Raw genomic sequence first — 26610 nt, forward strand, 5'->3', positions numbered from 1 at the left:
AATTTAACTGGACTGGTGCAGTCATTGCCTATCCATAAAGTTGATACCAGGGAGAAAATGTTCTTCCATGACAGAGAAACAGCTTGGTTCATGCTTGTGTTAAATGGCCAAACGGTCCCAAAAGATCGTTCGTTACGGTTATTCAAATACCGTAAAATTCCGGTTATAAGCCCCCCCCCCCCCCCGGTTATAGGCCCATCTATCTGGAAACAAAAAAAATGCATCCGATTATAAGCCCACCCGGATATAAGCCCCCTCTACCGGATGACAGTACTGAACAGGGCTAAATGTTGCTTTATTACGCGTTTTCAACTTAAAAACGCATTTCGATCAACACTCCTGTGGCTTATTTCAAAACGTTTTTTTTATTCCGCTTATAAGCCCTCCAGGATATAAGCCCCTCCGTTAATAAGCCCACCCAAAACCCCTTACGAACTTTATAAGCCCAGGGCTTATAACCGGAATTTTACGGTATTGTTCAACATGTCGAGCAAAGTTTGGCTTGTATCAAACTTTCGACCAACGTGTCTCAGCTGGGTGGTCAAACAGTTCCAACATTTTAACTTGTTAAGTTGGATCTTTGTTCAGGGCTTGAAGTTTTCGAAAAATAACGAGACAACAAGGAAATCTCGATATAACAAGCCTCTCACATGGACGAACAAGCCCTGTGGCTCTGGCCATTTTGAATGCCTGGACGTTCAAAGAGAAAAGCACGTTCCTTATATAAGGGTTGCACAAGAAAGTAACGTGGAACACAATTTTCAATAAATGATTTATTTAAAAAGCTGGCGAATATAGAATTAAACTCCGATATGAAGTGTACAGATTACGGAGAAACGCGGTTCTGCAAGAGAACGACTGTCTAACATATTCCAGTTAATAACAAATGCACAGTAAAATGGGTCCGTGAAAACTATGGCATACATAGAAGACATCTTCTGTCAAGATCGTCATGTGCCAATCATGATATGAAACAATATTTCTTGGAAAAATACACCTGAATGGTTATTTTTGCACTACTGCTATAATCACTTCTCTTTGTAATGACGAATCGAGCTCAATACAAGATGGCATACTATAACAAAATTTTCTATTTTTCTCAAGTTTATATTATGGTCATTTAAGGTTTATCGCTGACAGCTATAACCTGTGATGTAAAACAAAATGAAACATTTGTTGCTATGGTTAAGTATAGTAATTTGGACGAGACAGTCAAGGGTTCGGGCTTAAATACAGGTAAAAGCCCATTACATGCCTCTATTCAACAAGCTGAGCCGGCATTCACCACTGAGGAAAACAATACTGCTAAGGTATCAAAATACCCCCAACTGGGTGTTTGTGCATTTTTCTAGAGTTACCGTATTTTCTCAATTATGCATGAAGGGAAAGCGGAATTACTTCAGGTTTCTTGCCAAAAATAAAACCAGTATTAATAAATAAAACTGGTTCAACAATTGAGAGTGACAGAGGAAAACCTGAAACATGAAAACACCGGCCTCGGAGCTTGATCGTGGAAATACGGTATTTCGAGATGCGCAAACCCTGTCTAAGGTCTATAGCTGTCTAATAAAAAAGGACAGTAGCCTACAAAAGCACGCGCACAGACGGAGGAAACTGTTTCTCGTAAAACATCGTCTACAACGAAAAGTTTCCGATTCTTATTGTCCAATCAGAGAATGGCACGAGCATTCCGAAATTTGACACGTCAGGTCGTCGCTGACAGACTACGTCATGTTGTTAAGCAACATCCCCAACGGAAAAAAATCTCCTACCTGCCCTAAAGTACAAAAACGGTACGTTAGAGGGAAAATACCGCGAGTGAAACTTTTTTAGCAAACACAAGCCGTTAATTCTAAGCTATGGCATTTTCACATGTACAAGTACATGTATTAACTCGCTATCGTCTTGGCTTGTCGTCATCAGAGCTGCTGCTGTCGGACCCAGACTCCTCCTCACTGCTGCTCGACTCGCTGCTACTGTCATCGCTGCTTTCACTCTCACTGCTGTCACTTTCAGAACTACTTCCGCTTTGACTGCTGCTTTTCTTCCGGGATTTGCTTTCGGTGATTTTCGTTTGTTTAGGCTTGACCACTTCAGCTTTCTCTTGATTTTTCTCCTGAGCAGCTCTGAAACAAGAAATATGATCTTACCAACACTGGTAGATGAACATAGCACGGTCCGAGAAAAAATACAAATAAACAAAACTAAACACTCTCTAAAAAACACAGGTCAAGTCTTTACGGGTACATTAGCTCATAACTGTCGGCGCTTAACTCGTTTCAAAAGCACAAAAGAGTATTTCTACTCCCCTGGGTGGGATGCTAGTCCATCATAGGTTACCCCTCCCCCCCCCCCCCCTAAGCAATCGTATCTCCTTCTACAACTGGGTAAAGAGAGGCACTGTGAAGTAGTGTCTTTTTAAGGACACAACACATTAACTGTTGAATCTAAAATCTGACAAGCTAACAACTAGTCCACTGGGTGCCGAGGTCCGGAGGGTCGAGTGCCAATCTGTGTGTGAACAATTATATCCTTTTCAAGTTCTCGATAGCTATGTACTTAAATGTGGAGATTCTTCATTAATATTTTTAGTAGACACCACATCGTACATACCTTCTTGCAGGCTCACGAGTGCTTTTCTCTACAGACCCACTCGAGGTTTGACTTCTCTTCTGGACAGGAGAAGGCTCACGTTCCGCCGCTCTGCTCTTCTTCCGGACAGGTGATGTACTGGGAGTTCTGTTACGTCTCTGCACAGGGCTGTGTCGTCTGGGAGATGGGCTAGCTGCACGTCGATTCCCTGGAGGCGTTACGCTTCTTGATGGTTGACGCCTTCGCATTTGCTTGGGTGGAGAACGCCTAGGGCTGTGACTCGGACTTCTGACAGGGCTTCTACTTTGACGCTGATTTGAGCCTCGTGCACGAACCGGACTTCTTGATCGGCGTCTCCTGACAGGAGGGCTTGGGCTTCTCTTGACTCTCGGTGGCGTTGGGCTCCGGGATGGTTGACGCCTTCGGGGCTGGACAGGCGGAGAACGTCTGGGACTGCGACTGTCACTTCTTCTCCGGCGCTGATTTGAGCCTCTTGATGGTTGTCTTCGTGGAGGCGATGAGCTGGGCATTCTGTTGGATCTTGGGGGTGTTACACTTCTGGACGGTTGACGCCTACGTGGTTGCACAGGAGGTGCACGCCTCGGGCTGCGACTTCGATTTCTTGCTGGTTTGGGGCTTTGTGATCTATTTCTGTGAACTCTCTCTCCAGATCTACTTCTGCTTCGATTTCTGTTCGTTAGACTATCACGAACAGGGCTCGGAGGAGACCTTCTACGCACAGGGGGTGGACTCGGGCTCCTACTAGCTTTACGTCGCCTTGAAGGCACTGCATTATCTGGGGACCGCCTCAACTGCTTCATAGGAGAAGGACTGGGACTTGCAGACTTTTCAGGTGAGGACTGGTGTCTAGCATCACGAGGTGACGAGGAAGGCCTGCTCTTTCGAGCCTTTTCAGCACTCACTTCAGGAGGTGATCGCTGTTTTGTTTGTGCTGTTGGTTTCTCGGGGCTGCTATTGGACGATTCACCCTCCGACTCTGACTCGGATTCAGACGAACTACTGGAAGAACTCTCCTCTGAACTGGAAGGTTTGGATGTAGCCTTTGCCTTGCTTTTTGCCACTTGCTTTCTCTCGCTAGCTACTTCTGCTTTCTTCACAGCCGGTTTCGGTGGAGGACTCTCGCGTGTTTCACTAGGTGATCTCACCTTCTGTCTGCTCTCTCTGATGGGAGATGCCGGTGCGAATGTTGCAGTCATTCTTCTGGTTTCTTTAGGGGGACTATGGGACTGCTCTTGCTTGCGACTCCTTCGTGTATCCTCTATGCGGCGCCTATCATCAGGTGAAGGAGACCGCTGTTTGCGGACCCTTCTCTCTTCTCTGGAAGAACTACGTCGACGGTTGCTTTCCTCAGGAGTAACAGAACGCCTCATTCGCCCACCCTCACGTCTATCGCCGTCCCTGGAAACGTTTTCTCTCTGTTGTGTTCGTCGTTGTCCTTCTCCTTCGCGAGAGTCTCTCCTCCTAGCTGTAATTTTAGGTTGTTCAGGGCTTGAAGTTGACCTCTGGCGCCTCCTTTCAGGTTTTTCTTCAGCGGGTTCTTGACGTCGTACGGGTCGCTTTTCTTCAGACGGAGTTCGCGCCTTGCGCTGTTTTATCTGGTTCCTCGTATCAGGTGACTTTTCTGCAGAACTCGAACGATCAGCACGACGTTGCCGCCTTTCACGAACATCATTTTCCGGAGACTGCCGATCACGAATGTCACTACGACGAGGTCTTGATCGCTCTTCGCTCATGCGGTCATTAGGCGAGTGATCCCGTTCTGCACGTGACCGACCATAACGCGCACGATTATCACGTTCCTCACGCGCACGATTGTCACGTTCCTCACGCTCTTCACGGACCCGTTCCTGCCTATAACGTTCTTCGTCACGTCGATTTACACGATCATCCCGTATAACTCTTTCTTTTCTTACGTCTGATTTGTCAAGCTGCTGTTGGCGATGAGGCTGTGCTTTCTGAGGGGATAACCTATCGGAAGAAGGGGATCTTTCGCGACGTCGTCTTGTAACATGTTCTCTGTCCGTTGACGGACTACGATTTTCTTTTCTATTTCTTTGATCTCTTTCTCCCTTCTGTTGGATTTTCGTGTTACGTCTGTCAGGGCTTTCACTCTCTGATCGACTGCAGGAAGGAAAAATAAGTATTACTCAGTGTTTTCTAGTGGAATATAAGGCGGCCGTTTAACATTCATGGAACTGTCACGATATATCACATGTAAGACACTTGTGAGATGTACAAAATTGCCATCAAATAGAAGAAAACCATAATAACAGTTTTTTTTCTACATCATTAGCACAATAAGAACATTAAGACGGGAACATTAACTCGAAAAAATACGCTTGCCCTTATAATGATCAAAATGCAAATTTAGTAAAATGAAATGTTTTGAAATTTTAATAATTGATGAGTCGTACTTCTGAATTAAAGCAAAAAAGGGATCGAGACCAAGCGAGGTAAAGACCACACAACCTTCAAAACCGCGGTTGTCAATATGGACAAACAATCGAGTCACAAGGGAAGATTTTTGTGGTTGTAATTAACAGAGCCATTTCAACAGCTTTAATTTTCTTTAGATAACTAAAAGCAATATAAAGTTTAATGGAGACACAACAGTAGAGAAGGGAACAGAGAACGTAAGTAGCCAGCCCCACTGTGACACGTGCCTTCAGGATGCAAGTCTTACCTTTCTGAATCTTGTCTTCGTTTCCTTCGCGGTTTTTCGTCTTCAGAGCTGACAGATTTCTTCTTTCGTTTGGCTTCCTTTTCTTCTTTCTCTTTCCTTCTGGACTTTCTACCTCTTTCCGGGCTCTTTTTGCGGGAACGCTCTCGAGACTCATCTCTGGAAACACAAGGACAAAGCAATACATATAATTTGTACCTGACGGTGCTAACTAAGTCACAAAATTTTGAGTCATAAAATTCGAAGTCGCGCTAATTACAATTAAAGTAAACCTGACATTTATAGTATTAATGCAGTTCTTTCAACACGCACGAAAATGATTACAATACTACCTGTGCATGTAACGGTGTCAAACAACTGTACTTAAGGCAACAGTCAATTCTAGTCATACTTACCCGTTTAAGGTTTGAATGCCTGACTGTAAAAATTAAATCATAACAAAGAAACTTTGTTTCAACAAGAACAAGATAAAATATCGTAGCACTAGCAACCCGCAAAAAATTAGAAAAAGAATTAAAAAAAGAGTTAACTTGGCGAGTATGAATCGAAGTAATAATATGAAATGATTTAAGTTTAACACAAATGATAGATTGAATTTCACTACAATACAAATAACGTTTTATCTCACTGTTGTATAAAACAAATAACTGCTTACTCAGAGTCAGACGTTTTGTTAGAACAACACTGATCTATCAGGAAAGGGAAGGGTATAATATTTGTATTCTGTTTTCATGCCTTTTATCTTTATTTCTTTTCGACTTCTTTGATTTTCGTCTGTCTGTTTCTGACTCCGATGAACTATAAACATTTGAAGAGAAAATTGAAGAGAAAAACAAAAACACTGTTAGTTAGGAAGTACATGTAATAACTATTTCGGAAAGGGAAATAATGTCAATAAATATACATGTACCTTATGAACATGTAAATGATGTGGGAAACCCACATACTTTTTTTCGTTTTTACAACATAAATAAACTTCAAACTGTTGTTGCAATCTCACTACCCCAGTCATACTTGGATGCCAATCAGATTTTGGTTTGTCTTACCTGCTATATGCATACCAAAATTTCTTTCTCACATTTTTTGTGAAATTTTAAAGTTCTCTCTGTTTCCTTGCCATAAAAAGTACTTACAGTACACGAGTTTAGTCTCTGTTGAGGACTGAAAGTTAAAATCATTTATTAAGGCATATGTTTGTACATGTATGTCTTCACTGCAGATGCTTCACTCTGCAGTGAAGTTACCTTTCTTTTGGTGTCCGTTCTTTTCGTTTTTTCTGTTTTTTACGCTTGGAAGAATCCTTTTCACCATCGTCGTCAGAACTGCAAGAATGAAACAACACCTGCATTAGAGAGGAATTTAATGGCTGTAAATGTACTCACAGGCAATGTTTCAATTATGTTATTAACAACATCAGTATTTACAATTAGTGGTCATTTATTTGGTAAGGTAAACATATAGGAAAACCTACATGTGCACACTATATTTCAGGACAGGAACCCACAAGAACAACAAACCATGTGATGTGTTTATGCTGCACAAATGTGTAACAGCCAAGATCAAGAGACAGCTCTTTCTTTCTTCTACACAGCACTGAATACTTATGCAATACCTCACAAGCAACCTTATATCACAAGAATGTTTTGAAGTACATCTTCATAATTTCAAGAGTCATACTTTTCAACCCAGACTTATTCCTTGTGAACACTTCAAGTTCAAATTGTTATTTTTTGAACAACCAAATGTGCCGCTGAATGTGGTTTTCTTGCACGTGGGTAGCATGAGCTCTCTCTTCTAATTTGAGCACTTTACCAGCTTCAACTTACCTCCACACATAAAGTTTATAGCAAGCTAATACAAGTAATGAGTACAACTAACTAGTAACCTTACTTGCCGTTCATGAATAAAGAACTGGGAGTGCTAAAAGGGCTGTGTCAACAAGAACTTACAGCAGGCTTTTTATGCAGTCAAACACAAGAAACTAAATAGGGATTTTCATTTTGTTTTCATCTTAGCTATCACTGCCCTTTGGGTACATGTATCTTGCCCCCTCTGCAAACAACCATTTTGCAGTTTCTTTGATTTCACATTAAAATTTAATGATCCTGTACTTTGATTCACATGCTGTATGATCAAAACCCATGGTCAGATGAAAATTCTTTACACCATTAGTTTGCCGCTCTGCTTTCAACAAAACCCCCATCCTTTGTTGTTTGCCAAGCCACTTTCAAAGATAAGAATTTCACTTCACAACACCCAGCCTCATGCTCTAGTTCAAGTAAATACATCACCATGAACACATTTGCAGTCGGCTCTAATCACTCTGTTTAGTGGCTGTTTTTTGTTTTTCCCTTTGTTTTTGTTTAGCAGATGCCGACAATAAGCAGACAGGGAGTGGATATAGGGAGGGATTTGGTATGCTTTTTATAACTTAGACTAGTTTTCATGGTTTTCTCCCAGAGGGATGGAAGAAAAAAAAGAGATATCACCAATTTTATGACTCAAGAATTGTACTTCTCCTTTTATTTTCATCTTCTTCTCCTTTGCTCTTTATCCTGGTATACCTCTTAGCTTTTAATTACAAAGTTTGTTCTAAATGACAGAATTTAAATGAAAGAATTTGCACGTAAGAGGGAAACAAGAAATGACAGATCCTCACTGTGAGACCACCACCCAGCTCCCAATCCGTGGCTTCATAGCTCAGTTGTTAGAGTATCGCACCTGTATCATGGAGGTCACAGGTTTGAATCCTGTTGAAGCCCTCGATTTTTTTCATGTTTTTTTACCCAGTTGCTTAAATTGGTGACGTCACAGTGAAGATCGTGTCATTACTTTGTTTTACATTTTACCTGTCTGAGTTACTCTCTTCATCTGATGACTCAGATGCAGAAGTATGCTTTCTCTTTCTCTTCTTTGGGGGTGACTCCTCCTTTGCACTATAAAGAGAAAACAGTTAGGAAAAAATACACTACACATAAAACCCTAAAAAAGTTGGACTTTTTTGTAACAATGTGAATATGCCGCTTTTCATGACTTTACTTTCAAATCCACAAGCATTAAGAACAGCTTTCAGTTGAAATTCTGCTGTTTTCCATCAAGTAGTAACACAACATTTTTGCCACTGTAAAACAAGGTGCCTTCAACAGCCCCTAACACAGTTAACATAAATAAACTCTTACAGGTTTAGCTGCAAATTAAATAACACAAAATCTCAAGACTGCTGGCCTTACCTGCGTCAAGCCAAAATGAAACTTGAGAACAAACGAGCAAATACTCTAGATACAGTGTTGGGAAATAGAAAATCAAGAACATTATTTAGACTTTGAATTAATTTTGTCATTTGCTATGGTTTAAGAGCTCTTTCTCACTTCCTGTTAAATGCAGTTAAAACTACTAATTAAAAAAAAAATATGACCACTGAATGTTTGGTTTCCTTGAAAAATAACTAATAATAACTATCGGCATGTACATTATTTAATACTGGCAACAGCTTAAAACAAAAGTTAATGTTCACTCACCTGTGTGACTCATTCTAATAATATTGTACATGACCATTGTACATGACATAAACAAACCAAATAACCTTGAGTTACAAAGTACATTTGTACATGTAGCTATGTTCATGTTGGTTTAATACAATGCAACACAAAGATCACAACTAACATTGTTTCAAATCTCTCTACATCCAAGATGACACAATAAACAATGTTCTTAACAGACAAAGCATTATGACAAGAAGCCATTACAAGGACTGGAAAGTTTATCTTTGCTAAACTAATAACACATACATATACAAGTACATGTACATGTAATTTCTACCCAACAAAAAATGTTTTTTTGGTCTACTAAACAAATATACTGATGAAATGGTTTGTTAGTGTGGAGTTACACTCCTTCTTATAAAAGCGTGAACACTAAAAAATATGTCTGGAATGTTTATGTTTAGCCAATCACATGCGAGAACTTCAGACCGCAGAAACCACAAACAACAAATGGGTTTCCATCGGTCACGGAGCAACTTTAGTTCTTATTTTGTTTCAGGATACACGCTCTGTCTTTTTCAGGAATTTAAAGAACTGCTATTCTGTCGTATCGAGGGCCATCCAGAACAAGGTTTCAGGGATTTTTGAAGGAAAAAAAAAAGGACGGTTCCTTCAGCGACGTTATACGACATGGTTCAGTGCATGCAGTATGTTGTAGACACGTCTAGACATAAGATGTAAACACGATAAACCAAAAATAAAATACAAAATTGTGGAGTTTTCGTTACTGATTGTAAATCTTTTCGGTAGAACAAGGGATTCGATTTATTTCGGCAAACGATTTCAACCCTAAGGCAATCAGAGGTTCCGTGATCGTAAGACTGCAAACTGTAAAGGCTCCAGACGAAAATTATTCAAAATGTTGCCGTGATAACAGATTGGTGCAAAGTAAACACCTCAATCGCTTGATTTTCGCTTTTCCTTCCCGCTATCGTTTCGCTGATATCGAAGAAACGAACCTTCCTTCTATCAGTGTTTAGGTCTGCTACAATAGTTGGGGTGAGATAAAAACCGGAAAATGCAAGCTTACCTCAGTTCAAATTGTAACATGCCATCAGGCGAACGGTAACTGCAGAAACGAATTTGTTACAATTTTTGAAAATTGGCGGCAACTGGGGCAAATCGTGGCATCGGGCGCATTGGTTTTTCAATTTTTTCTATAAAAAAATCACTCATACATATTCTTCAGTACGGCAGTGAATGTTCTCAAAAAGAAAGGAATTACAATTAGTGTTTACTTGTAAATTGGAGCGAAACGAGAACCGAATATTGTTCCGTGACTGATGGAAACCCATCATTCGTTGTTTGTGGTTTCTGCGGTCTGAAGTTCTCGCATGTGATTGGTTAAAACACAAAGAACATTCCAGACATATTTTAAGTGTTCACGCTTTAATAAGAAGGAGTGTAATATTTTTACATCCATGAAGGTACCATGAAAGTTCTTTGTACAACGCTGAGTGACAGGTACTCTTTTTTCATGAAACCAAACACTCAGTAGGTCACAGTCCTATAGAAAGTTTAATTTTTTGGTTCTGATGAACCAAAACTAATGAGGGGGTTTCCTCACTTTCCTATTAATGCGGAATGATGTTCTATTTCCCTGTCACACCGACATCTATCAACGATATTCTTTCATCTTGCAATCCCCATTTCCCAATTTTATGAGACTTGCATGCAGGAAAGTTCTATTTAGCATTGCCAAGGACATGGTTCCCTGCAGGCATGTCTTAATGAGGGAATTGAGGATTGAACCAAAATTATAATCTAGATATATACATGTATCTGGACTCAAGCAGTAGTGATGAATACTTTCAGATCTTTTCTGGTTTTTGGTAGCAACAAGTGACTACATGTAGGAGTACTGCTATGGTACATCCCCCTGGATGGGATGCTAGTCTTTCACAGGCACCCCCCCCCCTCCCCTCCCCCATAAATACTCCTGGGTGGAGCAAGGGAATAACAACAAAACACAATGACGCTGGCCAGTGCTCAAACCTGGACCACTTTATCCAGAGTCAGGTCCCAGGGGGGGGGGGGGGGGGTACTCCGGCGTGTAAATGACGGGGGTGATCGAAGGATTTTTTTGGGTTTGAAATTTTCGATTACGGGATTTTTTTGGGTTGGAAAATCTGGCAAGTATTTTTTTGAGTGACTTGATTAATATAGGGGATTTTTTTTGGTTATTAAAAATGAACTAAAGTGCCCTGGCACGGCCTTGGCGTTTTTATGGTATGATGAATAAACAAACACGAGCGTTCAATTTTTATGGTTTTCTTTGCGTTAGATTACTGCCCCTCCTGGCAATTTAGGGGTAATTTGACAAGGGATTTTTTGGGGGGGTTATTTTTGGTCCAGGGATTTTTTGGGTAATGTCGGAAGACTCAGGGATTTTTTTGGGTACTGAGTTTTGCCTCCATTCGATCATCCCCGTCATTTACAAGCCGGAGTACCCCCCCTGGGAGTCAGGTGCACAAACCACCAGGCCACCGGGACTCCCACGACACTTACTTTATACATGTATAGTGTAGGTACACATATGACTCAACTTACAACAACAAAAGAAAAAAATCATGAAAATAAAATAATTTTACTGTATGAAAACATGTCCCTCGTAAATTCTCCCAACTGATTTCCACATTCAGGTTATGGTAGTAAATGGGAAAATTTGATGGTACAAGATTGCGTATGTATTATGACCAACCAAACCATTTTCATATAATTATCCCAAGGACTGCAAACCTAACTTAGTATTTTATTGATTTAAATGTATGAGAAGAAGAAACAGTGATGCACACAGTACTTTTGCCATTTTAATAATTTGCTTGATAAATTTTCTAACACAGTAGCATGCTCCTGCCAGGGAATATATCACTTACCATTTCAATTCCAGCCCCAAACTTTTGAGATTTTATTTTGTTGAAATCAGAATGAGTCACCATCAAAATAATTAATCAAAACCTTTGTCAGGTGGCAACCGTACGATGTGCATCACTGCAAGATTCTGATCGCTAGATAAGTTTGTACTAATTCCTTACCTTTTGATCAGTTCTTTCTCTTTTTGCTTTTCCAAATCTTTTTGTTTCGCTTCCCAAGCCAACTGTGTAGAAGCTCGTTGAGCTGCCTTCAATTCCTGATCAAATGACGAGCCATCTTTGTAATCCTCCTTGATTCCAAGAGCTTCTTTCATTTTGGCATTCTTCTGTTCATTTGCTTCAGCCATTTGATGTGTTTCTGTGGCACTGAAAATAAATATTGACATTAACATATTTATCAAAAGATCATACTCATTTTGAATTTTCACAAGTGATAGAACAAATCTCCCATCATCCTAAAAAAAATTACATGTTACAGTTTAACCCCTCAACAAGTGAGCAAATCACAAATGAGCCTCAACCATGCAAAGAGAAAGTCTTGGAATAAAACCAAATTCTACAAACATGTATTTTAGAGGATTATAAGAAAAACAGCAAGTAGATTTACAGTGTTATGCGGATATAGTACTTTTGAGGGTTAAACCACAAATAATCTGCTATGCTGATGTGTAACTTAGTCATTCAGAAGACAGAGCAAACAAGTAAACAGTGTAATTAAAATTTTCCTAAACATTAACAAATGACAACACAAAAAACATCTTACCTTTTGACTTACTAAAAATAAAAGCAAATAAGATCATACAAGTACAAAGTGGACAGACAGAAAGACAGACAGGCCGACATACACCAATAGTGTACAGTAGGTGGTCAGATTGGTTGGTCGGTTGGTGGGGTAGGTACATGTGATAATTCAACCCACAATCACTCTTAATTAAACTGTATAAATACAAACTCTTAATATCTTTACCTTGAATACATATATAAGACAATTTAGACTAACTAGAAAGCTTACCAGTTTCATGTGTACATGTATTCTGCAAAGATATACAATTTCTTTACCACTTAAAGTATGTGATTTTATAATGTTATCAGTATTAATATTGAACCGTCACAAGATTAGTACAAATGAAATGACACAGAAAAAGAGAAAATGAATCCTACATGACAAGAGAATTTCCCAATACAAGTACAAACAGTCACAAGACTTAATTAAATTTACACCTGCAGCATCAAGCATCAAGCATCGAAAGGTTAAAAATATCACTCAGTGACTCTTCAAATACATTGTAACATACAGAAGAAGAAATATTCTTTATATGAATTTAGTGTATTTCAGTACTGTATCTCTTCCTACCTCAGAACCTTCCTGAAACAAATAGTAAAAGACAATATCAGAACACAAGTCAAGCATGTACATACTTGGGCTTTCCATCTTTATTGTCTTTTGATGCAAGGCCTGCTTTTTCAGACAGGATTTGTCGCAACTCCTCCACCTTGTCTTCAATTTCGTTTTCAGTATATCTAAATTTGAAATAGGAAAAGAACAAAAACACTTAAAAACAACCTCTGTCAGCTCTACAATGTGTAGTTAAACATTCAATGATTTATCATGTTCCTGAAAATAAAACAACATTCCATGTTTCAGGGTACACAACCATTTTTTAAAAGACACTGTTTGAAGACAGCAATTTTATTTATCTCTGAAGCACAAAACAATAGTTGCCCTCTGACATCTACTACAAATGTAATCAATAACTTTAATAATTTATTATTACGGTTGCTTACACTTACCAGTAGGACCCTACATGTATGTTAACAACTGTCATGTGACACACTGAACAATGATGATTATTGAATTATTAAGGCAAGGGCGAGAAACAAGGACATAATCTAAGACTCTTCCAGTGTAAGCAGAATGTGTTTTCAGTTGTTTTGTCTGCAATATTATAATAATTATATACAGTTGAATTGCACTTTGCAGAGATCTGCTTGATGCTGATCTTTGTTTATGTCTCTTTATCCTGAAAACCTATACTGTACATGTTCTTTTAAATTAACCAACACAAAATAAACACCCTGTTAACACTGGTACTATACCGTCGATTGCATCTACCTGTGAACGTACGCGCTAATAAAATGTTTTAGCGTGACCTTGTACGTCTGCGTTTCAGGTGTCAAACTTTGAAGTTTAGCAGACCGTAACGCAAACTTTCGCACTGCGAGCAGGCTCTCTATTCTGGCCGGGACAACGTGAAGTGCCGAAGGCGGGAGTGCGTGGGCGAAGCGAGCCCGCAAAGGGAGAGCCTGCACGCAAGCCATTGAATTTCAAATCGGGCCCCTCAAAATGTGACAACTTGTTGACAACTCACCACGCTTTCGGTTGCAATACATTGATGGCTCTTCAATTCATAGATCAATCGAACGCTCACACGTTCATTTTGAAAAAAGTTTTTAACAAAGCGAGTGAATGTTGCCGTATCTGCAAGTAAAGATTTTTGGTAAAATATGGAACTGGTAAATCGGGTTGCATGTCAACGGAAAATTTATTAGAAGCGTCAAATCGCAATGGGAGCCGCGGACAAATGATGTACAACGTACGAACAAATTGAAAAACAATTCACAAAATGGTCTACTTTGTCCAGCCGTGTGTCGATTCGTGTGCCCGAAAAATCAGAACCTTGAACTTAACTAGTGAGCATCACTCTGTGAACGGCATTGTAAAGCTGCTTTATTCTCCTGCACGTTTCGTCCGACTGTCGCAGACTTCTTGGCCGATGCAAATATTATCTGCAAACTGACGCACGTAACGTCGGTTAAATCTCGCAAAGCAACACAGTTCAACCCATCGATTGTCCCTCCTTCACCTGGTCTTCAATTATGCTTGAAAGGGGGCATATTATTAAAACGATAGTGTCTGAGAGTCGTTTGTAAACCTTCTTCTCCGCCAATGCCATTGCAAAGAGTTGAAATATGAAGCACTTGCTGTAACCGGTTTGCATAACTGCAAAAACATCTTCGTCCTTTTAGAAGACAATTTACCGCATCTTCCTGTTCGTATTTTAAGTTAAGGAGATCGTTAGAATCAAGCAAAAGTTTCCAAAATGCTTCATGAAGGCTGCTGAACAGAACTCGCGTGTCTATTCACGGATGCCGTAGTTGATTTGGCTTTGATATGGACGCTGGTTTTTCTCACATTAATTGAGCCTGTCATTTTTGACCAATCAGAGTGCTGCATTCGTGGACGAACGCGCCGGATTTGAAATTCAATTCAACTTTGATCGTGGGCTCGCTTCACTCGCGGGATCATGCCTTCCGCGCTCAAAGAGTTCAATTCACATTGCCCCTGAATAGAGAGCCTGCTTGCAGGCTATCTCAGTGCTCACCATAAACACTGAGCATGGGGGAAACCTTATACTAGAAATGATTCAAGTGAACCTGTGCATGCAAATTGACACAGATCAGCATCAATTTTTCGGAAGAAGTCTCTATATCCAATCTTTCCGCCATTTCAAAACCGGCATGTGTTGAACTCTCAGCGCAAAAGTTGCTGTTGCAGTCTGCCAAACTACCAACCTATGATTACCAATCATGCTACATTAATACCCAATTAGATCATGTTTAGGTGGCACGCGTTCACAGGTAGATGCAATCAACGGTAATGTACATATTAATTTTTAGGGTTCAATTAATGTCTGTTTTCTGCATTTCATTTGCAGTAGCACAAAACCAGCCATGCAAACAGACTGGAATTAGCATGGTTATAAAGCTGCCCCCGCCTTTTTATAATTTGTTTTACAGCAATAATCTATGATTAGTGGAGTCTTTTTGTCGCCTTTAAAATTAGGCTTCTTTTTTACGGTGTCATGTACGTCAAGACATTGTTTGGTCTGTTTGTTGCGGAATTTCGTGTTGTGTGACACCATTGCGTCCTAAAAATATTCACAGGTTCAATTAACTAGCACGCGGAAATAACACATAACACATTATTTGTGGTGACAACACGCAAGATTATTTCCGGGCTTATAACATTCACAATTAACTTACAATAATTTCCAGGCCTAAAAGCCTAATAATTCCACGAGTAACAAAATATGGCACATTCAAAGATTCGAGAAAACAATTTTTGATCCTTATTCAAACCACCTTTTGGATCGAATAATCTGACAGTTTGTTAGCGAAACGAATTACCTTGTACAGTCAACTCTCGCCTTGCAGACACCCCGCTATTGCGGACACTCGCTATTACGGACAAAAACCAGATCCCCGGCGACAGAGGTTTGACTGAAAATGACTCCCGCTATTACGGTCACTAAACAACGCCCCGAGCGTGTCCGCTATAACGAGAGTTGACTGTATTACATGACAAAGTTCACGCTTTTGTCTATTACTGGTTGTAAGATGTATAGGACACAGGCAACTCCCGAAAGCAAACCACCTTAAGGCTCAAACCAGCTCTTGGAACACACGTAGCCAAGAACACAAAACCGATTGTTCGAAATTTTTCGACGTATTACTTACAACTGCTTCAAATATCACCAGAAACCCATAAGGGTTGAAACGTGTAACTCCCTATGATTCGCATTGTACAAAGCGTTTGCACATTCGTTTACACTAAGTACCATATTTGGAAAATCGCGAGAAACATTTAACCAATCAAAATTTACTATATTTGGGTTAAATTCACAGCGCGCGCTAGCTTGCGCTCGATGGCGTAAACTTGCTTTTGATCAAGCTTGGTTGAATAAAGTTAAATTTGGTTGAATTCTCCTGTTTCATCTTCTTGAAGTAGTCTGGAGAACTTCGCTTCGATACACTTACATGTATAATAATAATAATAATAATAAATATATTTTTATAGCGCCTATCCAGGCCTGCTCTAGGCGCTTTACAAATGTTTAAAAAAAAATATATATATATATATATATAGCTCTTTGGCATTACAAAGCTTTGCTTTCATGTCCAAATTGAGCACTCTACTAGGATGAGTCATTGCCGCTTGCATTGCGCATGCTCACTAGTTTTTCTAGTTTGAGCACTCTGGCATGGCTTAGATGATACCACAAGTGTGGGATCATTTGGGGTGGCTATACAGCTTAACCTCCATCCTAGATTCAGCACTGCACTGATGAGGCCCAGAAGGCCGAAACAGTACTGTCTGCAGTTAGATATAGCTCTTTGGCATTACAAAGCTTTGCTTTCATGTCCAAATTGAGCACTCTACTAGGATGAGTCATTGCCGCTTGCATTGCGCATGCTCACTAGTTTTTCTAGTTTGAGCACTCTGGCATGGCTTAGATGATACCACAAGTGTGGGATCATTTGGGGTGGCTATACAGCTTAACCTCCATCCTAGATTCAGCACTGCACTGATGAGGCCCAGAAGGCCGAAACAGTACTGTCTGCAGTTAGATATAGCTCTTTGGCATTACAAAGCTTTGCTTTCATGTCCAAATTGAGCACTCTACTAGGATGAGTCATTGCCGCTTGCATTGCGCATGCTCACTAGTTTTTCTAGTTTGAGCACTCTGGCATGGCTTAGATGATACCACAAGTGTGGGATCATTTGGGGTGGCTATACAGCTTAACCTCCATCCTAGATTCAGCACTGCTCTGATGAGGCCCAGAAGGCCGAAACAGTACTGTCTGCAGTTAGTTATATATATATATATATATATATACAAATTAAATTGGGAACAGAAATAACACAACTACACAAATGAGTGAAAATGTGGTTTGGCCGGGAATTGAACCCGGGTCTCCAGATTACTAGTCGGATGCCTTAACTACTCGGCCACCAAACCAACCACGCTGGCAACATGGCTGGAAATTGACCTTGTAGTGATTAGGTCCGGGAGACAATTCAACACATTTTCTGCAATCAGGATCACCTCTCTACCCCCCGGTCGATCGGCGATTCACAGTCCTATCCCCCTAACAGAGAATTAATTAACAGTAAGGGTGGGGAGGGGAATCTAGACAACTGACTGCCTCATTTGCGTAGGATCGCCAACCTATTCCCGTTTGGAAGGCGATTCACAGGAATTTCTGAGAAATAAATACAAATTAAATTGGGAACAGAAATAACACAACTACACAAATGAGTGAAAATGTGGTTTGGCCGGGAATTGAACCCGGGTCTCCAGATTACTGTGTCCTATAGATATATATATATATATAATAAAATCAATAAAAATTTTGTTAAAATTAGCTGAATAAATCTTAAAAATTAAAAATTTGCATTAAAAGTAATAAAAAGTAAAAATCGCTAAGAGTAATAAGTTTTAAAAAGAAACGTTTTGAGTTTTGATTTAAAAGAACTTAAATTGTCACACAAGCGGATAAAAACAGGCAAACTGTTCCAAAGTTCAGGCGAGGAAACAGAAAAAGCTCGAGACCCATACGACTTGAGGTGGAATTTGACAGGGTTGAGACGTGAAGAGTGTGATGATCGGAGGGTTCTTGAAGGTTGGTAGTACGTTAGCAAATCTTGAATGTAGATAGGAGATTGTTGATGGAGAGCTTTGAAGGTAAGTAGCAGAATCTTGAATTTAATGCGTTCAGAAACAGGAAGCCAGTGTAGTTCTTTCAGTATTGGAGTGATGTGGTCGTATTTTCGGGAACAAGTGATAAGTCGAGCAGCGGCGTTCTGAACAGACTGGAGCTTTTTTAAAGCGTACTTCGGCACATTATACAAGAGAGAGTTGCAGTGGTCGAGTTTGGACGATACAAAAGCATGGACCAAGATCTCGGTTGTTTTCGTGGATAAGTATTTCCTTATACGGGAGATGTTGCGAAGATGATAAGAGGCAGATTTACAAATAGAACTGATATGTGGAAGCATAGTCATGGTTCTGTCAAATATCACACCGATGTTTCTGGCAAATTGAGATGGCTGAATTATATCTTGACCAAAACGGATTGGAGGTAGAGACTGCTGCGGATTGTGCTTCGAGTAAAGGTAGAGAAGTTCAGTTTTGTCCTTATTCAGTTTTAGCTTGTTAATAGACATCCACTTGTCAAGATCAGACAAACATTCCTCGATTTTTCCGATTGTATTGGTTAATTCGACATCGTTGTTTGTTGAAAAAGAGATATATAGCTGAGTATTGCCAGCGTAGAAGTGAAATTGCATTTCGTGATGTCGTAGAATGTCAGCCAGTGGTGCAGTATAAAGTAAGTACAGGATAGGCCCTAAGACCGAGCCCTGGGGGACTCCACATTTGAGCTCATGAGACTGCGATTTAGTTCCATCGAACTTAATGTATTTCTTAGTTTCTGTAAGAAATTTACGGCGTTTAGGTCGAAATTCAAGCAACTTACCGCAAAACCAAAAAATTATGTTGCCTGTGTCACTACGTGTATAAAGCATTCGCGTACAAATTCTTCGTGTTTCCAAATATGGTACTTAGCAAAACGAATATTCAAACGCTGTGCGCGCGCGTTACACGTTTCAACCCTTATGGGTTTCTGATATCACTTAACACAACCAAAGCAGAGAAACCGCTCGAAAAAATCTGTAAACACGCGTAAGCCCAAAAATCGGAGTAATCAACGTGTGACAGATGCCAAAACACGTGTCAGTCTTTTTAATACCGTTCTAACCCAAGATAGGGGTTTTCATTTACCGCTACCTCCCTGTTATTGTAACGTCATAATACCCATAACTCCTTCGGGAATCTTCCGCTTATACGTCATCATTATCCAGAGAAGCTTTGCGGCAAAACATCATCATTACCCTACATTCCTCGCGGCCTTTTTCGAGCAAATCGAGATTTTTTCTGGTATACATACCGTATACTTTGACTGTAAGTACATTCTCTATATATACGCGCAAGCTACAATGAATGCCTCCTCGGGCTTTCGCCTCTGGGCGAAAGCTCTGCGGGGGCAACAACATATGTTCTGGGTACATTCACTTTGGCCCCCGTAATCCTTGACGTGAACTACAAGATCTTGTCTCATGATGCGGGATCTTGAATTATAACGCAAGATCCCATAACAGGCTGATAACAAAGATTGTTAGACAGATTTTAACTCTGCGTAGTAGCATGTGTTCGTAACAGTTCTAAAGCTTCGTCTGCATTCGTTTTAACCTATACACGAATTGAACTTTATACTTACCCCTGCTCTTCCATAAGGTCTTGAAGTTCCATACACTTGAGTTCAATCTGTCGTTTTCGTTCATGCTCTAAGATCTCTTGATTGGGTTTTTTCGTGTTCATTTGTTCTAATTTAGCGAGGTCTTCATTCGTATGGTAGTCGACTTTTTCTTTCCTGCTACGCAACAAAGACAAGTTCCGTTGCACATAGCCATTTGTGCCCGAACCACGGGCCGTCTGCAAGCCAATGTTGTTGTACATTTTCGCTATTTCATCCGCTTTGCTAGAAAATTTCCTATCTCACATTTATCGATCGCAGAACAAGAACTTCGCAATATGGCGATTTTACGATAAACGCATGGCATCCCATAATGCACTCTGTCGTACCCAGAGCCTTCGTTCAACATGACCAGAGGTGAGATACTAGACAGATAAGTACTGAATGTATGTATAAACATTTTGTCCAGTCAAACACAAAAGAGAGCAATGCGAGCACAGCGTTTTTCTTTGCCAGTACGAGCATTGACAAAAGTTAGCCTTGCGGGCAACGAGCACCTTTCAAAAAGCTACCTCCACTAAAAACTGAGCATGTGAGCACTTTTAAAAATATGCAAGAACGAGCAAACGAGCAGCACCCAGTCACCCACTAAAAATTTGCGAGCATTGTGACATCATGATCCTTACTTTTGATTTCGTACAATAGCAAAGAATGGATTGTGGGACGAAGTTAGAGCCTTAGAGGGTACAAAAGTTTAAAAAGTCAAAAGCTTAGAAAGGAAAAAAAAAGGAAAAAGGAGATCAGAAAACCCCCCAGAAATAACCGAAAGAATGAAACGGAAATAAATCAAAACGGAATTTCTGGGGAGGAATTACTCGGTCCCCAAGCTTGGTTAAGAGTAATTTCTTGGTCAGACTCAAATCGCCACCCAAGGAGAGGTAATTCGGCCCCCATGCCAGTTCTAGAATAACCCCCAATAAAGCGTGATTCAAACCCTCAACCCCTGATGACTTCGTTGTATCCGCTGCGCGTTGTGTTTACCACTCAGCCACCTCTGAAATCCCTTGGAATTATAAGCATAAAAAGTCGCTGTATTAAGTTTGCTAATAAGGGTTCTGACTGAGAGTGCGTACTCTGCCACCCTGCGAGCAGAGCCCTTTCTTTTCCACTGATATACTCAGTGAGAAGAAAGGGTTCTGCAAGAATCGCATCAAATCTTTGTTGAGCATGCATAAATCGTGCCATTTCTTTGAAGTCGCCGCAACCCCAAAGTTTGGGCTAGTCAGCTCGGATTAAACCGGTTTTTGCTGCGCGGGCATTAATTTTTTGGAAAAACTGAAGGCCAAGACGGAGCCCACAGCACGCTCTTGAAAGCACTAGAGCTGACTATTGCTCTCGCCTCTTTCTACTTCCAAGTCTCAACCGCAGGGAAGTTAAAAGAGGCTCTGCTCGCAGGGTGGTACTCTGCTAGATCAGTTAAAATGGGCTAAAATCAGCACACGCAGAATTTCATTAGGTGGGAATAGTGCTTCGCAACTATCTAGACTTTGAAAAGATTTCAAATCCAGCCATTTTACGCTACCGTAAACTTGGTTTAAGCCCGGGGGGGGGGGGGGTACTCAAAAAAGTTTTATACGGGGAGGCTCCGCCCCAAGTTCTAACCCCTTACCCTTTTATATACCATTTTTGACAAAAATTGTACCCCTTTCGTATACCTTTAACTGAAAAAAGGTACCCCTTTCATATACCTAAGAGACATGGCGTGGACTTAAAATAAGACGTTTTCTTGTCATTTTTATGTAGCGCTCAATAAATTAAAATAATACAGCTATAAATTGCGTCTGTTCGAAATATTTTAATTAAAGGCCTTTTTAAATAGCCAAATGACAGATTTCCATACCCTTTTATATACTTTAACTCGTGAAATCCCTACCCTTTTATATACCTGAAGCCTGAAAAAGGTACCCCTTTCGGGCGGAGCCTCCCCGTATAGGCCATTATAGGGAGTACCCCCCCGGGGGTTTAAGTCTTGGACGCCCGGGGATGAAAACATGTTTGACTCAATATATATGGTTGTGAACTGGCCAGAAACCCTGTTAACGCGTTTATTGCACAGGTCGATGGTGAAATCTGAGATTTTGCCGTCTTTTAGAAAAATAAAGTAGACGAGAATTAAAGTTCGTCGCCTTGAAAAAAAAAACATATGTTAAACAGACAAACAATAAAATCATTATTTAATCAGGTAATCATGAAACTTAAGAACAGTAGCCAACTTGTTAAGAAACGAGTCAAGAAGTACACTCATAACCTGATGTCTCATCCTGCCACCTACCCTTTAAATATTCGGTCTCAATTTTTGGGTTCCATTTCAGTTAAAACTATTGCAGGTTAAACGCACCGGCCGTAAAGGCCAACAGATAGACCATATAAAAGGAGACAATAGAGTGCGTGAGGTATAATATAACAATTTGGACACAATTTATTAAAATATCCAAATATTACGCAAAACGCATCGGCAAAAAAAGGAAAAGCAACTCTTTAATTTTGAGCAGACCTTCCGGCCCTTAAAATGGTGCATAATGCATTTCTTTGCAACTCAGCAAAGTTTTCAGCGGTTTTAAGAAGGAAGTTATATAGCGAAAACTTGAAAAGAAAAACGCTGAAATTCGAAAGACAATATAAGGGAGTCTTGAAATGAGAGTCCACTGACCTAACTTTCGAAAATACCAATCACTACTGAGACAGAACGGCGGGTATTCACAATAATGTAAAATGAGATGAGGTTGTTGGGGAGGGGGGATTAGTTATTGATCCCAAGAGCCCATTACTGTCGATCCACACAAGCCGCGCCAATCAGTGCGGAAACCAACCCTTTGCTTCGTAATCTTCCCTAAACAGAGGGGTTCTGATATCAGCCATTAGTTCGTAAGACATGTCAACTGGTATATAACCCATCATCTGCATTACATGTTTACAGTAATGCTCAATGATGTCGATATCATGCAGATCCACTTTCCACCGCCAACGATTGGCAGCAGCCGAAGCATCATCTACTGTGAAGAAGGCTGGGTGAATGCCCATCCTCATTTCCTCTCTGCTTTGGGCAGGGTGCGTTGTCTTGTTCAACCATGTTTTCACACTGTCCAGCACAGGAAGCCCAGCAAAGTTGTACAGTCGAGGCAGCACTTTCAGAGGGTTCATCGCGAAGTCTTCATAGCGCTGGATCATTATGTTACTGCGCCATCTTAGGGAGAGGTTCTTGAGAAACACTAAGCTTTCTTCCGTTTGCTTACAAATCTCATAACTGAACAGTTTAATACCATCTTTACTTCCCCTGTCACTGAAAAAACCTACACTCCGAGATGAGGGAATCACAGCACGGGGATCTCTGACGAGGAAAATTATTTTGCAATAGACATCCGATGAGTTACACGCTGTCAAAATATTCTTGATATTGTTTTCCGCGATGCGACGTATCAGAATTTTTGCCACAGTAACAGCGTACTTGTCTTGACAAGTTTTTCCCAAAGATTCGCTCGTCATCGGAGGACACAGTTTTGGATCCCATCTAGGATCTGTCATTTCATAGGGGCAGAGAGGTGGCGAAGCAATGGCGTGGCTCACTCGAGGATGGCTTGGTTTTCGATAAAACTGATCAAAATCTTCAAGGACAGGTTTGGTAAAGTTACATCGCAACACGTCGGATAAGAAGTCTGCCATGAGGCTAGCATAACGCTCATTAGTGTGGGTCACCGCCATTTTTCGAAAAATGCGCTCTACGGTTTGTAAGGGTTCGTGCAGATAAAAAACGGAAGGATGGTGGTTAAAAATGTCGCCAGTTATTGTAGACCCAGAACGGCCATGAGCTACAATTAAAATGTTTCTTCGAGGTTGCTTTGAGTTGAGGCTTTTACGAGTTTGGAAATTTTTGCGCCCTTGCAACTCGACACGTTCCTGGCCATGTTCGATTTGTTGAACATACTGAGTGGAATTTTCGCGGTGTGCTGAGTGCAAACGCACGAGGAGAACAACAGCGGGGATCGCGGCAAGAAGAAGGCGTAAAGCTATTCGCTTCCTTGAGCGTAGTACCATCTTGTTAGTTGTAAGGATACTCAATGGAAACACCAGTCAATGTCAAAAATAATACCCTATTGTTCAACATTGTGAAGGGAAACTTGGTTTTGCTATGGGTACCGACGAAACCGCGTTTTGCCAACTGATTGCCTCAAATCAGTACATAATACGAACACATTATTTTTAAATTTAAGCGATTTTTTTCCATAGCTTGACTGAATTAAGAAGGCTGTGGCGAAATGACCTACAGTGAATTCAAATTATTTGATTCAACAGTGAGATTTGAAATGACAATAAACAAATTTATTAGCTGTCGACTTAAAGACGGCACTTACTAAGTAAGACTGTTTTAATTTACATAATTGTTTTTTAACTGTTTGTTTTTTTAATTTTTAACTAGAACATTTGCAAAAGATACAATTGTCGATTTATTCTGATATATTTTCCCGAAGAATTGGATTAAAACGTACAAAACGCTTGAAGAAATAATTATTTCAAGTCGAGGATTATTTTAATGGTGTCCGTCCCGAGTTAATGGATTGTCACCTGAAGGAGTATGCTCGTGTAAATTGTCGTTTACATAAAAGCTTTTGTAAATTGTTATTTATACAAAAGTGACTAAGATAGGGTCTATAATTGGCCAAATAGTAGACTATAATGGGGTAGGAAGTATGCTAAAAGCTTTGCGCATTCAATACTAATACCTCATTGGCTCATTGGCACCAAAGCAAAAACACGTCTAAAAGCTGTTTAGTTAAACAAAGTTAAACTAAACAGCTAACTGATGTTTGTTAACTGTGAAAGCACAAGTTAGAGTTACTTTAACCCTATGTATATAAAATTCAATCTTTCTTGCTGGTTTTCACTGATTTTGTTAAACCTGGTTTAACTGAACAGGTTTTTATGGAGTAAATAGAGTATAAATCATCGTGGAGTTTGTTGGCTTTGGTTTTTGAGGCAACAAAGTGTCTTTATTCAGTCGTACTTGCTTACTTTATTGGTGTTTTGTCACGAGCAAAAATGAATGATTCGCCAATCTGTAAAAAACAAACATTCTGGCATATTTTAATTCTGAACCAGACTCGTACCCAGTTGCTATTTATGTATTTTTTTGGGGAGAGAAGATTGGATACGAGGGTGGATTGAGCATGAGGCGCCTCTTCCCATAACTTCACCCAGCCCCGCGCTCCATTCGATCCAGACCGCCCTCGTTTTGAAACAATTAAATACCGATTAGGTACGAGTCCTTATCAGTTTCGATGGTCCTTGACCCACCGGCCTCAAATCCCAGAGGGTGATGGTGGGATGATGGGGACTTCCATATAAAAGGGACGGGGATGCTCATCGTCTCGCTTAGGGGTGTCATTGTCATTTGTCTCACTTAGGCTGTTCAGGACAGAACTCTTATATGCTCACTGGGAACCCAGGTAGAGGGAAACGCAGGCATTGCAGGCGTTCCTTTTCCCTGCCCCCCGACCCCGATTGTGCCTCACGCCCTCTCCTCGCGCCTCGATCGCGCTCGAACTCCCCATCTTCCTCCCTTTTGAACGCTGGCCACGCATGCAGTTTTTCAAGTTGTGTATCACTGCCATCGAGCTAATGGTCTAAGCTTTTTCCCTTAAAAAGTTTATTTACTTGGCTCTAATTTGGCATGGTCATTTTTACCGATTCGACTTTGAGGACCACGTTAACAAATTTAGTTAATGCTGTGATCTTCCACACATTGTCACACTTTGCTCAAATATTTTGCTTGTTTCCTGTGCGCAAATTACCGCTCCCACAGGTTCAGTATTTTACGAAATGTATAATGTTTCGTTTCTAGGTATTCATACAGGCCAGTCATGTTGTGTTCAAAACTCCCTGACGAATTCTACGCCAGTCAGACGAAGGGCTTCGGTCAGTATTAACAAAGTTTTACGGCTTTTACAACTAACAAATTTGCAGTGTTACTCACTAGTTTAGTCCTTTTTTAAAAACAAACGGTTTAAATTCGCGTTAATTTCATGGAGCGGTTATTTCAGTCCCACAATGTGGTAACCCTGTGCAGAATTGAGTTTTCAAATCTTCTGTCGACAGTAACGAATTACGGTTTTAACAAAAAATAAATAGTTGCATCGTTAAACACAGGGTAGGTAAAACTGTGAAATAATTAACTTTCTAAATTTGAGGTAATCACGAATGTCTCATTACAATTTTTAATACTATGTAAAAATGACAAAATATGAAAAATTGTCAGTCGAACTTCAGTATTGTGTCCATGCGACAAAACTGAAATTAGCCCATATAGAGTTAAAGATATACAAGAAATCTTGGAAATAATATTTCGGGGTTGAGATTTTTAAATATTCCTTTGAAATGATTTAAAGAAAAAAACAAAGACCCATTTGTAAATTATCGTTTCCATTGTATTTTCCCAAACATTTTTTCCAGGCCTTGGAAAGTAGCTAAGCAACATAAAAGTACGCTTTTCGGCGATTGTTAAAATTATCAAAAGAAGGTAATTATCAGAACCTAACACCTCATCTATTCCTTTTATGCTATTAAATGACTTTTATTCTTGAAAGGAATCTATTACAGTGAAATTTTGCAAACAAAATAAATTGCAGTTGTAAAGTACTTGACTAAAATATCGCGCGGCATAACATTTGGCATTTTAGTTTAATAACGCGGTGTATTTTTCGTTCATGGTTTAGCGACATTATTCATTTTTCGTTTTTTTTTTTCACACTAA

General features: G+C 40.1%; 3 protein-coding genes across 3 annotated transcripts; all 3 read right to left on the reverse strand.

Annotated features, from left to right (window-relative positions):
• Positions 1-754: 754 nt before the first annotated feature.
• Positions 755-20169, reverse strand: LOC144646915 (uncharacterized). The gene is made up of 9 exons (XM_078506622.1): positions 19830-20169; positions 13128-13229; positions 11871-12074; positions 8143-8229; positions 6538-6615; positions 6029-6091; positions 5297-5452; positions 2614-4734; positions 755-2126 (listed from the first exon to the last, which is right to left on the reverse strand). The coding sequence occupies exons 1-9, from the start codon at positions 20066-20068 to the stop codon at positions 1898-1900; spliced, it is 3279 nt and encodes a 1092-aa protein (XP_078362748.1). The 5' UTR covers positions 20069-20169; the 3' UTR covers positions 755-1897.
• Positions 17953-18840, reverse strand: LOC144645859 (uncharacterized). The gene has a single exon (XM_078505391.1). The coding sequence runs from the start codon at positions 18838-18840 to the stop codon at positions 17974-17976; it is 867 nt and encodes a 288-aa protein (XP_078361517.1). The 3' UTR covers positions 17953-17973.
• Positions 20170-22567: 2398 nt separating the features above from the next.
• On the reverse strand, positions 22568-23897 carry LOC144645672 (carbohydrate sulfotransferase 4-like). The gene has a single exon (XM_078505224.1). The coding sequence runs from the start codon at positions 23895-23897 to the stop codon at positions 22659-22661; it is 1239 nt and encodes a 412-aa protein (XP_078361350.1). The 3' UTR covers positions 22568-22658.
• Between the last annotated feature and the right edge of the window lie 2713 nt (positions 23898-26610).

The sequence above is a fragment of the Oculina patagonica genome, chromosome 3 (assembly GCF_052425735.1).
Source record: "Oculina patagonica isolate OP01 chromosome 3, crgOcupat, whole genome shotgun sequence".
Lineage (NCBI taxonomy): Eukaryota > Metazoa > Cnidaria > Anthozoa > Scleractinia > Oculinidae > Oculina > Oculina patagonica.